The 17,208-nt window shown below is 46.7% G+C and overlaps 1 protein-coding gene and 1 long non-coding RNA gene across 2 annotated transcripts in view; both read left to right on the top strand.

Moving 5' to 3' along the window:
* LOC122934749 (oocyte zinc finger protein XlCOF22-like) overlaps nt 1-15,378 on the top strand; it is a 39,387-nt gene extending 24,009 nt beyond the window's left edge. Inside the window, exons 4-6 of the mRNA XM_044290431.1 lie at nt 6,269-6,366; nt 10,330-10,384; nt 14,262-15,378. Coding sequence (XP_044146366.1) covers nt 6,269-6,366; nt 10,330-10,384; nt 14,262-15,079 — 971 coding nt within the window. The 3' untranslated portion in view covers nt 15,080-15,378. The remainder of the gene's footprint in view (nt 1-6,268; nt 6,367-10,329; nt 10,385-14,261) is intronic.
* LOC122934835 lies at nt 4,990-5,841 on the top strand. Its single transcript, XR_006388691.1, has 3 exons — nt 4,990-5,027; nt 5,524-5,668; nt 5,781-5,841. It is a non-coding gene; the product is annotated as an uncharacterized LOC122934835 (long non-coding RNA).
* Nucleotides 15,379-17,208: the final 1,830 nt, after the last annotated feature.

The raw sequence follows: 17,208 nt of genomic DNA, 5'->3' as shown, positions 1-17,208 counted from the left end.
CACTAACACCACCACGACCATGTCCGCGTCCCTTACTAGATGTTTTCCTCATTGTTACCGTTCACCACAATAAGAAAAATATTATTTGGCCCAATGTATTGAATTCAAATTCAGGCCTTTTTTTACAGACACCTAACACTATCTGGCTATCTATTTAGGTACCGTATTACACTAATACAGGCACAGCAGTAACCACAGATTTAGCTGGATATAAATTTGAGGCCTAGTATTTAGGCGCTGGGTGACAGGTATACGTTTACGGACAGAATTAGACTTGGAAATGCACAGTAGCGTGTGTGTGAAGTTTTTCAGAATGACCCTATCTGCACCTTGAATCTTATATACCCTTTTAGGGATAGATTTAAAGTAGGTCTGATACAGCAGAAACCACTAAATTAGGAAATTGCTAAATTGGGAATTGTATTTCAACCCAGAACAAAAACAGTGCTTTGACGGACGCTAAATAACTTGACCAGCCACAGCAATAACCACAGATTTAGCTGACTATAAATTTGAGGCCAATTATTTAGGCGCTGGGTGACAGGTATACGTTTACAGACAGAATTAGACTGGGATATGGCCAAAAAATAACCACACTATTGATGGTTAAATGCACTTGGTGTGACAGCTTGACCAACCACACTATTGAGGGTTAAATGCACTTGGTGACAGGCTCAGCTTGCCCCTGATGTAGTATATGGCCAAAAAATAACCACACTATTGATGGTTAAATGCACTTGGTGACAGCTTGACCCTGATGTAGGATTTAGCCAAAAAACAACCACACTATTGAGGGTTAAATGCACTTGGTGGCAGCTTGTGCTGGCACACCACAAGACACAAAATGGCCGCCGATTACCCCAGAAAAAAGTGACTGACAAACGCTCTGGGCAGCCTAAAAACAGTGAGCAATTGAATATCAGCAGTTCAATGATCCGCAGCTGCAGATCGATCACTGGATGGAGTCTTTTGGAGGAGTTAATCACTGCCTAATCTCGCCCTAACGTCGCAGCTGCAACCTCTCCCTACACTAATCCGAGCAGAGTGACGGGCGGCGCTACGTGACTCCAGCTTAAATAGAGGCTGGGTCACATGGTGCTCTGGCCAATCACAGCCATGCCAATAGTAGGCATGGCTGTGATGGCCTCTTGGGGCAAGTAGTATGACGCTTGTTGATTGGCTGCTTTGCAGCCTTTCAAAAAGCGCCAAGAAAGCGACGAACACCGAACCCGAACCCGGACTTTTACGAAAATGTTCGGGTTTGGGTCCGTGTCACGGACACCCCAAAATTCGGTACGAACCCGAACTATTCAGTTCGAGTTCGCTCATCCCTAGTCTTAACCCTTTCAGCCCCAGAAGTTTTTCCCGTTTTCATTTTTCACTCCCTTACGAACATATTTTCCCGTTCACATAGCCGTATAAGGGCTTGTTTTTTGCAGGTCAAGTTGTACTTTCTAATTCCACCGTTTAAAATTCAATATGATGTAGTGGCGTTCTGCTAGAAAAGTAAAATCGAAATGGGGGGAAATTTGAAAAAAAAAATGCAACTCTGCAACAGTTTTATGGGTTTTGTTTTGCGGTAAAACTGACCTGTTATTTCATACTGCAGGCCATTATGATTATGGCGATGCCACATATGTATAGTATTTTTGTGTTTTAATACTGAAAAAAAATAATACTATTTTTTTCTTTTCGTCACCATATTCTGACCAATATGACTTTTTTGTAATTATGAGTACAGAGCTGTGTGAGGGCAGATTTTTGTGCCAGGCAATCTGTACTTTTGATTGATACCATTTTGGGGTGTGTAAGACTTTTTGATTACTTTCTATTTAATTTTTTTACAGAAGGTGAAGTGACCAATAAACAGCTAACTGTCCATTTTGACTTTTTATCTGTTTCGACGTTTGCCGTACGGGATAAATATTTTTATATTTTAATAGTACGGACATTTCAAATGCGGCGATGCCCATGATGTGTATTTTTTTTATTGTTTATGTATTTTCATTTTGGGGAATGGCAGTGATTTTGTTTTATTTATTTATTTTTTTACTTTTTTATACTATACCATTTATAAATGGGGTTGGGACCATCAGTTGCGTTGTGGAGAAGTCAGGTGGATACACAGCTGATAGTCCTACTGAATAGACTGTTAGAATTTGTATTATGGCAAGAAAAAAGCAGCTAAGTAAAGAAAAACGAGTGGCCATCATTACTTTAAGAAATGAAGGTCAGTCAGTCCGAAAAATTGGGAAAACTTTGAAAGTGTCCCCAAGTGCAGTCACAAAAACCATCAAGCGCTACAAAGAAACTGGCTCACATGCGGACCTCCCCAGGAAAGGAAGACCAAGAGTCTGCTGCGGAGGATATGTTCATCCGAGTTACCAGCCTCGGAAATCGCAGGTTAACAGCAGCTCAGATTAGAGACCAGGTCAATGCCACACAGAGTTCTAGCAGCAGGCACATCTCTAGAACAACTGTTAAGAGGAGACTGTGTGAATCAGGCCTTCATGGTAGAATATCTGCTAGGAAACCACTGCTAAGGACAGGCAACAAGCAGAAGAGACTTGTTTGGGCTAAAGAACACAAGGAATGGACATTAGACCAGTGGAAATCTGTGCTTTGGTCTGATGAGTCCAAATTTGAGATCTTTGGTTCCAACCACCGTGTCTTTGTGCGACGCAGAAAAGGTGAACGGATGGACTCTACATGCCTGGTTCCCACCGTGAAGCATGGAGGAGGAGGTGTGATGGTGTGGGGGTGCTTTGCTGGTGACACTGTTGGGGATTTATTCAAAATTGAAGGCATACTGAACCAGCATGGCTACCACAGCATCTTGCAGCGGCATGCTATTCTATCCGGTTTGCGTTTAGTTGGACCATCATTTATTTTTCAACAGGACAATGACCCCAAACACACCTCCAGGCTGTGTAAGGGCTATTTGACCATGAAGGAGAGTGATGGGGTGCTGCGCCAGATGACCTGGCCTCCACAGTCACCGGACCTGAACCCAATCAAGATGGTTTGGTGGTGAGCTGGACCGCAGAGTGAAGGCAAAAGTCCCAACAAGTGCTAAGCATCTCTGGGAACTCCTTCAAGACTGTTGGAAGACCATTTCAGGTGACTACCTCTTGAAGCTCATCAAGAGAATGCCAAGAGTGTGCAAAGCAGTAATCAAAGCAAAAGGTGGCTACTTTGAAGAACCTAGAATATGACATATTTTCAGTTGTTTCACACTTTTTTGTTATGTATATAATTCCACATGTGTTAATTCATAGTTTTGATGCCTTCAGTGTGAATCTACAATTTTCATTGTCATGAAAATAAAGAAAACTCTTTGAATGAGAAGGTGTGTCCAAACTTTTGGTCTGTACTGTAGATACAATGCTTCCAGGAATCTTTCTCTGGGAAACAATGCCCGGCAGAGTAATTTATTGTCAACAGACATAATTAGACTGGATTATATTCATCAAATCAGTGTAAAGCAGAACTGCACATTTACTGTGAAGACTGGACATGATGCAAATTACATAGAGCTACAGGAAGCATTATACATATATATCTATATGGAAGTTCTCCTGGCCCCTATACTATCCCAGTATAAACAGTTTTTTTTTTACCAGTTTGCACCATCCTATGCACCCAGCGTATGAACTCTAAATGACCCTACAATAAGTGAGACTAACGGGGATACGTGAGTTGTATTGTTAATGCAGAATTTATCTTTTTGAGGGGGAACCATAAAGAGAGGTCTATGTGAGAGAGAAGGAACCATGGGGAGCGGTCTGTGTGAGAGAGGGGGAACCATGGGGAGCGGTCTGTGTGAGAGAGGGGGAACCATGGGGAGCGGTATCTGTGTGAGAGAGAGGGGGAACCATGGGGAGCGGTCTGTGTGAGAGAGGGGGAACCATGGGGAGCAGTCTATGTGAGAGAGGGGGAACCATGGGGAGCGGTCTGTGTGAGAGAGGGGAAACAATGGGGAGAGGTCTGTGTGAGAGAGGGGGAACCATGGGGAGAGGTCTGTGTGAGAGAGGGGGAACCATGGGGACCGGTCTGTGTGAGAGAGAGGGGGAATCATGGGGACCGGTCTGTGTGAGAGAGAGGGGGGGAATCATGGGGACCGGTCTGTGTGAGAGAGAGGGGGGAATCATGGGGACCGGTCTGTGAGAGAGAGGGGGGACCATGGTGAGAGGTCTGTGTGAGAGAGGGGGAACCATGGGGAGCGGTCTGTGTGAGAGAGGGGGAACCATGGGGAGCGGTCTGTGTGAGAGAGGGGGAACCATGGGGAGAGGTCTGTGTGAGAGAGGGGGAACCATGGGGAGCGGTATCTGTGTGAGAGAGAGGGGGAACCATGGGGAGCGGTCTGTATGAGAGAGGGGGAACCATGGGGAGCAGTCTATGTGAGAGAGGGGGAACCATGGGGAGCGGTCTGTGTGAGAGAGGGGGAACCATGGGGAGCGGTCTGTGTGAGAGAGGGGAAACAATGGGGAGAGGTCTGTGTGAGAGAGGGGGAACCATGGGGAGAGGTCTGTGTGAGAGAGGGGGAACCATGGGGACCGGTCTGTGTGAGAGAGAGGGGGAATCATGGGGACCGGTCTGTGTGAGAGAGAGAGGGGGAATCATGGGGACCGGTCTGTGTGAGAGAGAGAGGGGGAATCATGGGGACCGGTCTGTGTGAGAGAGAGGGGGGGAATCATGGGGACCGGTCTGTGAGAGAGAGGGGGGACCATGGTGAGAGGTCTGTGTAAGAGGGGGGAAACCATGGGGATTGGTCTGTGTGAGGGAGGGAGAAACATAGGGAGCATTTCCTTCTAGTCTCTGCTCTATATTGGAGGAGGCTACACTAACTTATCTATAGATGTTATATCCTAGTGACTTCAGGACCTTTGATGATGTCATGGTCATGTGATCAGTCACATGAGGGGAGGAGTAAAGCAGTTGTTGTTTTTCACCGTTCAGCACTTCCTGTCATGTGACCAGTGTGACGTCATCGCAGGTCCTGCAGCCCCAGGAGGTGAGATCTGCAGGTCAGTTATTGGTCTTGGTTCTGGGTTTATTAGAATGGAGCGGTTCTATAGGTGATATATAGCAGGTCCAGCCAGCAGGGGGCAGCACCGGCCATAGAGAGTCTCTGCTCACAGGAGGGGAGTTCTCCTCAGACATGTCTGCTCTCCCCCTGGAATATTAGGAGACCCCCAGACCCCTGTAAGAGGGGCTGTTCTTATAGATTAGAGGGGTCTTCCATCACACACTGTTCTGTGATATCACTAGGATATGGAGTCAGTGTGTGATCGGTGGGGACAACCTCTTCTAGATGAAGGGGCTGCAGCGCTGTGTCCTCTCCTCACTGTCCCTGCACAGCGGAGGGATGCAGCACTAAACCAGTACTGTGGCCTATTCATTCTCAGAATCAATGGGGGTGTTAACAGCTGGACCGCCACCTATCACTCAAACTTATGGCTTATACAATCAAAATAATTCCACTTTGTGATATTTCTCTCACTTGTCCTTGTTTCCCCTCAGGTTCTTTAGGTGCAGGACTCTCCTCTTTTTAGAGCCAATGGTCTTTTCCATCAATGACCCACCAAGGATGGAGAAGGACAGAGACCACATGGCTGCGAGGATATTAGACCTCACCCTGGAGATCATCTCCTTGATAACTGGAGAGGTGAGAGTCTCACATGACATCACTCTTATCTCTAGTAATAAAACAGGGAAATGACTGGAAAGGTGAAGGATTCTTAGAATCTCTGTAGTGATCGGCGTCTCCCCATACACAGGATTACACAGTAGTGAAGAAGTCGTCTGGTGAGTGTGTGACACCCCGTGTGTCAGGAGGATGGAGCAGGACCCAGAGCCCCATCACCGAGCCTCCACCTCATTCCCTGATACATGAGCAGAAGATCCTAGAACTTACCACCAGGATCACTGAGCTGCTGAGCGGAGAGGTGAGCGCTGCTGGGAATGCTGGGACATTATACAATAACGCCAAGGGAGGCGTCTGGTAATGACTGTGTCCTTGTGTTGTCAGGTTCCTATAAGGTGTCAGGATGTCGCTGTCTATTTCTCCATGGAGGAGTGGGAGTATTTAGAAGGACACAGGGATCTGTACAAGGACATCATGATGGAGAATCACCAGTCCCTCACATCACCAGGTAAGAGGAGACCTTCCATGACTGCAGAGGAGAGAACAGTGAGAGTCAGATTCCCCATCATCTGATCATCACATATAGACAATGTATTCAGTCACTGTGTGTATTTCCTACAGATGGATCCAATCAGAGAAATTCACCAGAGAGATGTCCCAGTCCTCAGTATTCCCAGGACTGTCCAGAGGAGAAACCAAATATCCCACTGGATCATCAGGTAGGTGAAGCTGAGATTTCTACAAATCCTCTATAGACTGATGTAATGAAGCTTTCTGCTGACCTCCCCCAGCAGCAGTGGAGTATACTGTACACTCCATCTACTGACCTCCCCCAGCAGCAGTGGAGTATACTGTACACTCCATCTACTGACCTCCCCCAGCAGCAGTGGAGTATACTGTACTCTCCGTCTACTGACCTCCCCCAGCAGCAGTGGAGTATACTGTACTCTCCATCTACTGACCTCCCCCAGCAGCAGTGGAGTATACTGTACGCTCCATCTACTGACCTCCCCCAGCAGCAGTGGAGTATACTGTACTCTCCATCTACTGACCTCCCCCAGCAGCAGTGGAGTATACTGTACGCTCCGTCTACTGACCTCCCCCAGCAGCAGTGGAGTATACTGTACTCTCCATCTACTGACCTCCCCCAGCAGCAGTGGAGTATACTGTACTCTCCATCTACTGACCTCCCCAGCAGCAGTGGAGTATACTGTACTCTCCGTCTACTGACCTCCCCCAGCAGCAGTGGAGTATACGTACACTCCATCTACTGACCTCCCCCAGCAGCAGTGGAGTATACTGTAAACTCCATCTACTGACCTCCCCCAGCAGCAGTGGAGTATACTGTACTCTCCGTCTACTGACCTCCCCAGCAGCAGTGGAGTATACTGTACGCTCCATCTACTGACCTCCCCCAGCAGCAGTGGAGTATACTGTACGCTCCATCTACTGACTCCCCCCGCAGCAGTGGAGTATACTGTACGCTCCGTTACTGACCTCCCCCAGCAGCAGTGGGAGTATACTGTACTCTCCATCTACTGACCTCCCCAGCAGCAGTGGAGTATTACTGTTACAGCTCCGTCTACTGACGCTCCCCCAGCAGCAGTGGAGTATACTGTACGCTCCATCTACTGACCTCCCCCAGCAGCAGTGGAGTATACTGTACTCTCCAGTCTACTGACCTCCCCCAGCAGCAGTGGAGTATACTGTACTCTCCGTCTACTGACCTCCCCCAGCAGCAGTGGAGTATACTGTACGCTCCATCTACTGACCTCCCCCAGCAGCAGTGGAGTATACTGTACATCTCCATCTACTGACCTCCCCCAGCAGCAGTGGAGTATACTGTACTCTCCATCTACTGACCTCCCCAGCAGCAGTGGAGTATACTGTACTCTCCATCTACTGACCTCCCCCCAGCAGCAGTGGAGTATACTGTACGCTCCATCTACTGACCTCCCCCAGCAGCAGTGGAGTATACTGTACGCTCCATCTAATGACCTCCCCACAGCAGTGGAGTATACTGTACGCTCCATCTACTGACCTCCCCCAGCAGCAGTGGAGTATACTGTACTCTCCATCTACTGACCTCCCCCAGCAGCAGTGGAGTATACTGTACGCTCCATCTACTGACCTCCCCCAGCAGCAGTGGAGTATACTGTACTCTCCATCTACTGACCTCCCCCAGCAGCAGTGGAGTATACTGTCCTCTCCATCTACTGACCTCCCCCAGCAGCAGTGGAGTATACTGTACTCTCCATCTACTGACCTCCCCCCAGCAGCAGTGGAGTATACTGTACGCTCCATCTACTGACCTCCCCCAGCAGCAGTGGAGTATACTGTACTCTCCATCTACTGACCTCCCCCAGCAGAGCAGTGGAGTATACCTGTACGCCTCCATCTACTGACCTCCCCCAGCAGCAGTGGAGTATACTGTACTCTCCATCTACTGACCTCCCCCAGCAGCAGTGGAGTATACTGTACTCTCCATCTACTGACCTCCCCCAGCAGCATGGAGTATACTGTACTCTCCGTCTACTGACCTCCCCCCGCAGCAGTGGAGTATACTGTACTCTCCATCTACTGACCTCCCCCAGCAGCAGTGCGTATACTGTACTCTCCATCTACTGACCTCCCCCAGCAGCAGTGGAGTATACTGTACTCTCCATCTACTGACCTCCCCCCAGCAGCAGTGGAGTATACTGTACGCTCCATCTAGTATACTGTACGCTCCACTCACTGACCTCCCCAGCAGCAGTGGAGTATACTGTACACTCCATCTACTGACCTCCCCCAGCAGCAGTGGAGTATACTGTAAATTCTACTGACTCCCCAGCAGCAGTGGAGTATACTGTACTCTCCATCTACTGACCTCCCCCAGCAGCAGTGGAGTATACTGTACGTTCCATCTACTGACCTCCCCCAGCAGCAGTGGAGTATACTGTACGCTCCACTACTGACCTCCCCAGCAGCAGTGGAGTATACTGTACGCTCCGTCTACTGACCTCCCCAGCAGCAGTGGAGTATACTGTACTCTCCAGTCTACTGACCTCCCCCAGCAGCAGTGGAGTATACTGTACTCTCCATCTACTGACCTCCCCAGCAGCAGTGGAGTATACTGTACTCTCCATCTACTGACCTCCCCCAGCAGCAGTGGAGTATACTGTACTTCCATCTACTGACCTCCCCCGCAGCAGTGGAGTATACTGTACGCTTCCATCTACTGACCTCACCCAGCAGCAGTGGAGTATACTGTACACTACATCTACTGACCTCCCCCAGCAGCAGTGGAGTATACTGTACGCTACCATCTACTGAACCTCCCCCAGCAGCAGTGGAGTATACTGTACGCTCCATCTACTGACCTCCCCCAGCAGCAGTGGAGTATACTGTACTCTCATCTACTGACCTCCCCCAGCAGCAGTGGAGTATACTGTACTCTCCATCTACTGACCTCCCCCAGCAGCAGTGGAGTATACTGTACTCTCAGTCTACTGACCTCCCCCAGCAGCAGTGGAGTATACTGTACTCTCATCTACTGACCTCCCCCCAGCAGCAGTGGAGTATACTGTACTCTCCATCTACTGACCTCCCCCAGCAGCAGTGGAGTATACTGTACTCTCCAGTCTACTGACCTCCCCCAGCAGCAGTGGAGTATACTGTAAACGCTCCAGTCTACTGACCTCCCCCAGCAGCAGTGGAGTATACTGTACGCTCCATCTACTGACCTCCCCCAGCAGCAGTGGAGTATACTGTACTCTCCATCTACTGACCTCCCCCAGCAGCAGTGGAGTATACTGTACTCTCCATCTACTGACCTCCCCCAGCAGCAGTGGAGTATACTGTACTCTCCATCTACTGACCTCCCCCAGCAGCAGTGGAGTATACTGTGTGTTCATTTTCTCTTGTTGTTTTTCGCTATGTAGGACATGGCCACAAATGGTTTCTGATGTCTTAAAAAAAGATTCTTTTAAACTTCCACCTGTATAGACCAAGAGCACAATGCCAGGCAGCTGCTTCTAAGACAGAATACTACTATTATTGTCTAAAAAAGTCATGGCCTCACTGGTTAGGTACATAATCGTAATGCTTTACAGAACACTAGCACAACCTCATCTAGAATGTGCAGAGGAATAACAAAGGTGATGTTGACTGGAGACCCTGAGTTATGAGTAGACATTTTGGGGCACATTTATTAAGACTGGCGCTTTAGACGCCAGGTCTAAAAAAGTGGGCGGGGAAAGGGGACGGGTCAGTAGGCCCATCTTATTCATCATTTACCACACCTGGTTTAGACATAGAAAATTGTCTAAATGTAAGACAAGGAAGCTGTCTTACATTTAGACCGGCCGGTGGATACGCCGAAGTTTTGTAGAGGCCGGCACCTCTACATAACGCTGACGGATCCACCACCAGCTATAGGGGATATTAAGACTATCGTTCTTAATAAAAGACCCCCATAATGTTTAATACTTCACAAATCATTAGTGCACCCTCTTCTAGAATACGTAGAGAAACAGGAAGTAATGAGGGGCCTGGAGAACGTCTGTTATGAGGAAAGATTAATAGTAATGACCTTAATTTAGTCCTAAGAGGAGATATTTGAGAGGAGACCTGATACAACTGTACAAATATATGAATCTAAGGCTCCATTTCCTTTTTATCTCATGTCCTTAATCTTGCAGGAAAGTTCTGATGGAACGAGTGGAATCGAAAAAACCCTTTTAGTGTCTGTGAAAAGTAAGAGCCTATCGTAAATCTTTTTTGACTGTAAATTTCTTTATTAATAGGAAAACTGATAGTAAGTTCAGAGAAACCTCCTCATCATGAGTATTGTTAACATTATAGTTAATTCTTCGTATTCTGCCGTAATATTCCATCATCTTTATTTGCCCCGGTCCAATGAGACACAATATGGACAGATACAATCACAAAAAGACTGGAGGGTAAATGCTGATTCAGAGGGAATATTGAATTATACGATTAGACTAACCAGTGGGATATAAGTTCCATGGCATGTCTGTATTGGAAACTTGTACTGTCCTCATCCTATGAATTTAAAGGGACACTACAGCCAGAAAAAAGAAGAACCTGCTAAGGAAAGTTTGTCTTTACTTTTTCCTTTTTGTTTGGACATCTTCACACTGCTACGAAAGTTCCTTATTCCTCCCTGCCTCTCCATCTTTGGCTGGAGACAGGCTGTTATCAGTTTATGTGCATTAGCCTGACCTCACAGTCACATAGGAAGTTCAGGAAAGTGGTGGGGCTTAACTCCAATACACTTCAGTAGACACCCAGAGCACTATGAAGGGGCTGGAAACTGCGAAACATAGCAGCTTACAAAACCTCCTCCTGTGTGTGCGCAGGGATACTAGACAGTACCAGTGCACTGATGCTACAGAACGTGCTACCGAGTTTTTCCAGGTCCCTAAATGTCAAGTTTGTCTATATACTGTAGGCAGGAAGGATTTCTCACTATTCAGCTGTATGATTTATAGCTGGTACTATGGCTGGTGCTGTTACCAAATCTATTTTGTGCTATTAGTAACTAGGGTATTCCTTTAAACAAAATGGTCACTCAGATTGTGTAGACAAAAATTATCCAGACTTAAGCCAGCCGCCTCCTCCTAAACTTCCTGGCTCACGTGCACTAGCATCAGAGGGAGAGAGAAGGAGGGGAAGAAGACATGGCTACAGCCTGAGAGAACAATGTACTGCTGTTCTAGTTTATTTTAATACTCTGAAATTGTGATATCTGATGAAACAAGCAATGATGTTACATTTAGTCTGTTCTTTTTTCTTTGGATTCTGGGCTTAGTGGCCCTTTAAAGGGCGTCCGTTTTAGTAGAATTCAGAATTATAGCGGCCAAACAGGAAGATAAATAGCTGGTGGGTTAAGGGTGTTTGCAGTGTGGATGAAGCTTGAGAGAAGGAAAGAATCTGGAGTAGGGTATATGGACAACTTTTCAGGTAACCTTAAAGCTGTTCTCTGCGACTGAACATTATGATAGGTCATCAATATCAGATTTCAAAGAAAAAAATGTGGGGGGTTCAGTCAGCACAACCCTGTATGCAGGTGCACATTGCTATGGTGAAATACACATACAAATGCAAAAACACAACCGCACTCTGCAACCAGCACTCTGCCCTGCCTCTATGCTGGATGTTGAATGAGGCATTAGTGTACATTTTGGCCAAAGCGTAATAAGCCACTAGCCACGTCAAGGTCGCCTCTATGAGTGGTCCCTAACACTAGTTCCTACCTGTTATGGGCCATGACAGCTGCACAAAGTCCAGGGAGCGCAGGTACAGCATGCACTCCAGGCACACTCTGCTTTTAACCCCGTCCGGTGCCATTACAGCTTTCATCGGATCCAGGGATGCAAGTACCAACATGCATGCTGAGCCCGCTATATACTTCTGGAGCCAAATGGCTACTGGTAGGCGCTATGAAAGCAGACTCAGTTTTATATATCAGATTTCAGCGTTTCGATTTTTGCTGAAGCTTTGGATGCTGGAAACAACCACAGAAACGTCAAAGCTGTCTCAATTGTGTAGTGGGTAAAGCTACCTACTTCAGTATTTAAGTGAGTGGGATAGCGCCGCAGTATTTAGAGTCATCCACACGTGATATTGACATATGCAGTCTCAGGGAACCCCATAAACCCTTTAAAGGGGATATGCGGCCTAGGTTAAAAAATAAATAAATAAATTAATAAATAACGTCTGGCAGGCTTGACTTGCCATTTTGGCACACGTGTGACAGGTGTGGTGAGTCTTATGACCAGGAATGGGTTCCTGGACCCGACTATCACTTTGAGGCCAGAGTTGAAAGGGCGGGAGACACAGCACTGGAAAGGAGGGTGTTTTAAAAAGGTGACTGATGTTTTTGTAATGCAACGTTGCTTGCCATTAGGGCTTATTTTTTTGGTACGAGTTGTACTTTCTAACAGAACCATTTAATAGTTTATATGATGTATTGACAAAACTGTAACAAAAATGAAAACATTTGTGGGATGGAAATGGAAGAAACAAAAAGCCTCTGCTTTTTTACTTTTGCTTTTCAAATGTTCACTTTGCAGTAAAAGGATACCAACATGTATATATAGTTTTTTTTATGCTTAGTAGGAAAAAAGAATAAATATATAAATTGCTTTGTGTATGTCAGAATCTGACACCCATAAGTTTTTTTTATTTTGCTGCCAGTGGAGCTGTGTGAGTGCAGGCGAGTTGTATTTTTTAATGGTTCCATATTAGGGTACATGCAACTTTTTTATTAAATTTTTTGGAAGGCAAGGTGACTAAAAATTTACAATTCTAGCCTTGTTTTATTATGTTTACCTGAAGTAGGCTAATTGCATACATAAGCCGGGTTTGAAACAGCAGAAACCCGGCAGCTATCCGCCTGCTGAACGCCTGAGCGAATGTCATGTTTAACGACATAACTTCCACCATACAAATATAGTGGAGGTCACAAGGGGCATAAAGGGAACCTTTCACCTCCAAAAACCATCTGAAGCCGCTAGCAGTACCTGAGAGTAGCGAGCAGTGTGTTTCTGACAATAATTTTCTTACTGAAGGCCGATGCGACAAAAGCTCTGAAAACATTCCTTTATTCCCTGCCGGCGCGCTTCTCTAGACATGCTTGAAGTCAGGGGGGTAACCACGCCACCTTCCCTGCCTCTTCGCTGTGACTGACGGCGCTTATGCTGAGAGTTTGACAAAGCCAGCCGAACTGCTAGCGGCTTCAGATGGTTTTTGTAGGTGACAGGTTCCCTTTAATCGCAGCCTGAATACCTTGGTAATAAAGGACTTTACTGTACATGGCTGCTAGATACATTCTACTACTTCTATTACCATTTATACTTCCATTAGAAGTCTTTAATGAGGGTTAATAAAGTGTGGAGTCACATAAGTATACAGGAAGAGTTTAAAGAGGACCTTTCACCGATTATGACACTGTGAACTAAGTATACAGACATGGAGAGCGGCGCCCGGGGATCTCACTGCACTTACTATTATCCCTGGGCGCCGCTCCGTTTTCCCGCTATGCCCTCCGGTATCTTCGGTCACTAAGTTATAGTAGGCGGAGATTTCAGTCACTGAGTTATGGTAGGCGGAGTCTGCCCTTGTTCTGCTCTAGCGCTGGCCAATCGCAGCGCAGAGCTCACAGCCTGGGAGGTTATTTTCTCCCAGGCTGTGAGCTCTGCAACAATGCGATTGGCCAGCGCTACAGAAGAACAAGGGCAGACTCCGCCTACCATAACTTAGTGACTGAAATCTCCGCCTACTATAACTTAGTGACCGAAGATACCGGAGGGCATAGCAGGAAAACGGAGCGGCGCCCAGGGATAATAGTAAGTGCAGTGAGATCCCCGGGCGCCGCTCTCCATGTCTGTATACTTAGTTCACAATGTCATAATCGGTGAAAGGTCCTCTTTAAAATATGATTGTACGTCCAGTTGGACTACTACCACTACTCACAATCCTGGTGTTACCTTTCTTGTTTCCTTTCTTTTTCTCTTTTCTAGCTCACATAACACTTTTATTTTTAAAAAATTTGTCTGGTTACATTTTTTTTGGCCATAATCAATTTGTTTGGGAAAATGTGTTTCAGGTGAAGATAACAACACACAAGACACACCCTCAGCCCTTCACAGCGGACATCTATTCACTGATACCACTGGTCACTGGAAACCTTCAGCTAATCAATCACCGGTTGACAAACCAAGAACTGGACAAAGACAGGAGAAAATGTTTCCATTTGGAAAACACCTGAAAAAGAATTCTAATCTTTCTTTGCATGAGAGAATTCATGGAGATGAAAAGTCATTTTCATGTCTGCAATGTGGAAAATGCTTTCAGTGTAAAGCTTCTCTTGAGAGACATCAAAGAACTCACACGGTAGAGAAGCCATTTTCATGTGATCAATGTGGGAGATATTTTGGTCAGAAATCGAATCTTATTGAGCATCTAAGAATTCACACAGGAGAGAAGCCATATTCATGTTCGGAATGGGAAAAATGTTTTGCCCAGAAATCAGCTTTTGTTCATAATCTGGGAAATCACACAGGGGAGAATCTATTTTCATGTCTTGAATGTGGGAAATGTTTTCGCATGAAATCGTTTCTTGTAAAACATCAGAAAACTCACAGCGGGGTGAAGCCATTTTCATGTCCTGAATGTGGGATGTGTTTTAGTCAAAAATCAAGTCTTGTTGAACATATAAGACTTCACACAGGAGAGAAGCCATTTTTATGTTCAGAATGTGGGAAATGTTTTAGGAAGAAATCAAACCTTGTGGAACATTTTAGGATACACACAGGTGAGAAGCCATTTTCATGTTCAGAATGTGGAAAGTGTTTTAGCTGGAAATCGGGTTTTCGTATACATCAAAAAACTCACAGAGGAGAGGAGACCTTGTTCAAAATGTGACAGGACTGGAGCTTGCTGCCTAAGTCTTCATTCACATATCGCCAGCAGATTTGGCAGGCTGTTCCAGCAGAGAGCAGTTATAGTTCTCCTACGGATCCCCATTCACTGTAATGAGGTCTGGCGGTGATCAGACCGATTTCCGGCGTAAATCGCGGGTTTTGGCAGGACAAAAAATGTTGCATGCAATGGTTCTTAGTCCAGCCGACAGCCAGAGAGCAGTTACAGTTCTTTGCCGCATCCCTATTGACTGTAATCAGGTCTGGCGGTGATCCCACCACTTTCTTGCATAAATGCCAGGTTTCGGCCCAAAACGTGTGGTTGTGCAATTCATGTTTTCCTCTTTTTTTTTATGGATAAGTTATACTATATTGTTTAATATATAGCAATCTGCCCAGCTTCATGCTGTCTGCAGATTACAGAACACTGCATGTTTAGTTGGTTGGCAGAGTGCATCCCCAATCATTGCTCATAATCTGTCACAGTTGCAAACCCAAAATACAAAAAACAAAAGTCTTCTACGTTTGTCCTGGGAAGTGTTCATGTTCCCTCCCCTCCTCCTTAATGCTAGTGCACATGAGTCAGGGATTGTCCATGGAGGGGTTTATGACCATCTGATCTGTTACATGTGTGGGAGGAGTCCGATTTCAAGCTGTGATGAGCTAAAGGAAGTGTGATCAGTACATACTGCCAACTCTCCTGGAATGTCTGGGAGGATCCAGGAAAAAAAAAAAAGAGACCCCTTCCCTGGGTACAGCATGCACCTGGAATGCAGCATTCAGTTCTGTCTAACTTATATGAACATCTTCTCATGAACAGGTTATAGGGATGTGTGTGCTTCATGAGAAACATATTGGTGGTGCACCAAACTGCCAGCTTCATACACAGTCCAGAGTGTATGTAAGGAGTAGAGGATGGTCATGTGATCCGGGAGGTGAAGGGCTTACTCTGTATGAATAGAGGGAACATTAGTGCTGTCTGTGCGAGAGAGTGGGAAACATGAGGAAGGATCTGTGCGAGAGAGTGCAAACAATGAGGAGAGGTCTGTGTGAGAGAGGGGGAACCATGGGGAGCGGTCTGTGTGAGAGAGGGGGAACCTTGGGGAGCGGTCTGTGTGAGAGAGGGGGAACCATGGGGAGCGGTCTGTGTGAGAGAGGGGGAACCATGGGGAGCAGTCTGTGTGAGAGAGGGGGAACCATGGGGAGCGGTCTGTGTGAGAGAGGGGGAACCATGGGGAGCGGTCTGTGTGAGAGAGGGGGAACCATGGGGAGAGGTCTGTGTGAGAGAGGGGGAACCATGGGGAGTGGTCTGTATGAGAGAGGGGGAACCATGGGGAGCGGTCTGTGTGAGAGAGAGGGGGAACCATGGGGAGCGGTCTGTGTGAGAGAGGGATGACCATGGGGAGCGGTCTGTGTGAGAGAGGGGGGACCATGGGGAGCGGTCTGTGTGAGAGAGGGGGGACCATGGGGAGCAGTCTGTGTGAGAGAGGTGGAACCATGGGGAGCGGTCTGTGTGAGAGCGGGGGGACCATGGGGAGCGGTCTGTGTGAGAAAGGGGGGACCATGGAGAGTGGTCTGTGTGGGGACAGTTTTTGACAAGCCAGTTCTGCAAGACTCTGGCACACATCACTCCCTTGAAGTTGTGAACCATGGAGTGAGACCGGGCAGCCATCATAGTGAACAAACAACAAGGCAGGCAGAGTCTAGTATTCACATGCCACAGCCCTCCTTCTCCTTGTATGGGACCTCCCTCCATCCATACCTTTTTTTATCTCGTGTGGGGAGAGTTTGTCTTACTCGGGTTGATCCTGACAGATTACATAGCAATAGCTAAATGCTCCATGGAAACTGACTTTCCTCCATACACCTCCTGAGTTTTCATTTTTAGGGTACCATTTAAGCATTGGGGTGGTAAGTTGTGTGGAAGACTTGTTCTATCCCTAGGGTTGCTGTGGTCTCCTTTGTAAGTTCACCAGTAAAATGTGTGCCCCTATCATTCTCTATGGCCTCTGGCACCTCAGATCTGTAGACGATTATTATTCATTAGTTTAGTTTTTTGGCTGTTGTCTTGGTGTTTGCTTTGGTCACAGACCTGGCTTTGGGCAATCCTGAAAATAAATTTATATAGACCCA

Source organism: Bufo gargarizans, chromosome 4, assembly GCF_014858855.1.
Source record: "Bufo gargarizans isolate SCDJY-AF-19 chromosome 4, ASM1485885v1, whole genome shotgun sequence".
Classification (NCBI taxonomy): Eukaryota; Metazoa; Chordata; class Amphibia; order Anura; family Bufonidae; genus Bufo; species Bufo gargarizans.
This window is presented reverse-complemented; position numbering and strand designations above follow the sequence as displayed.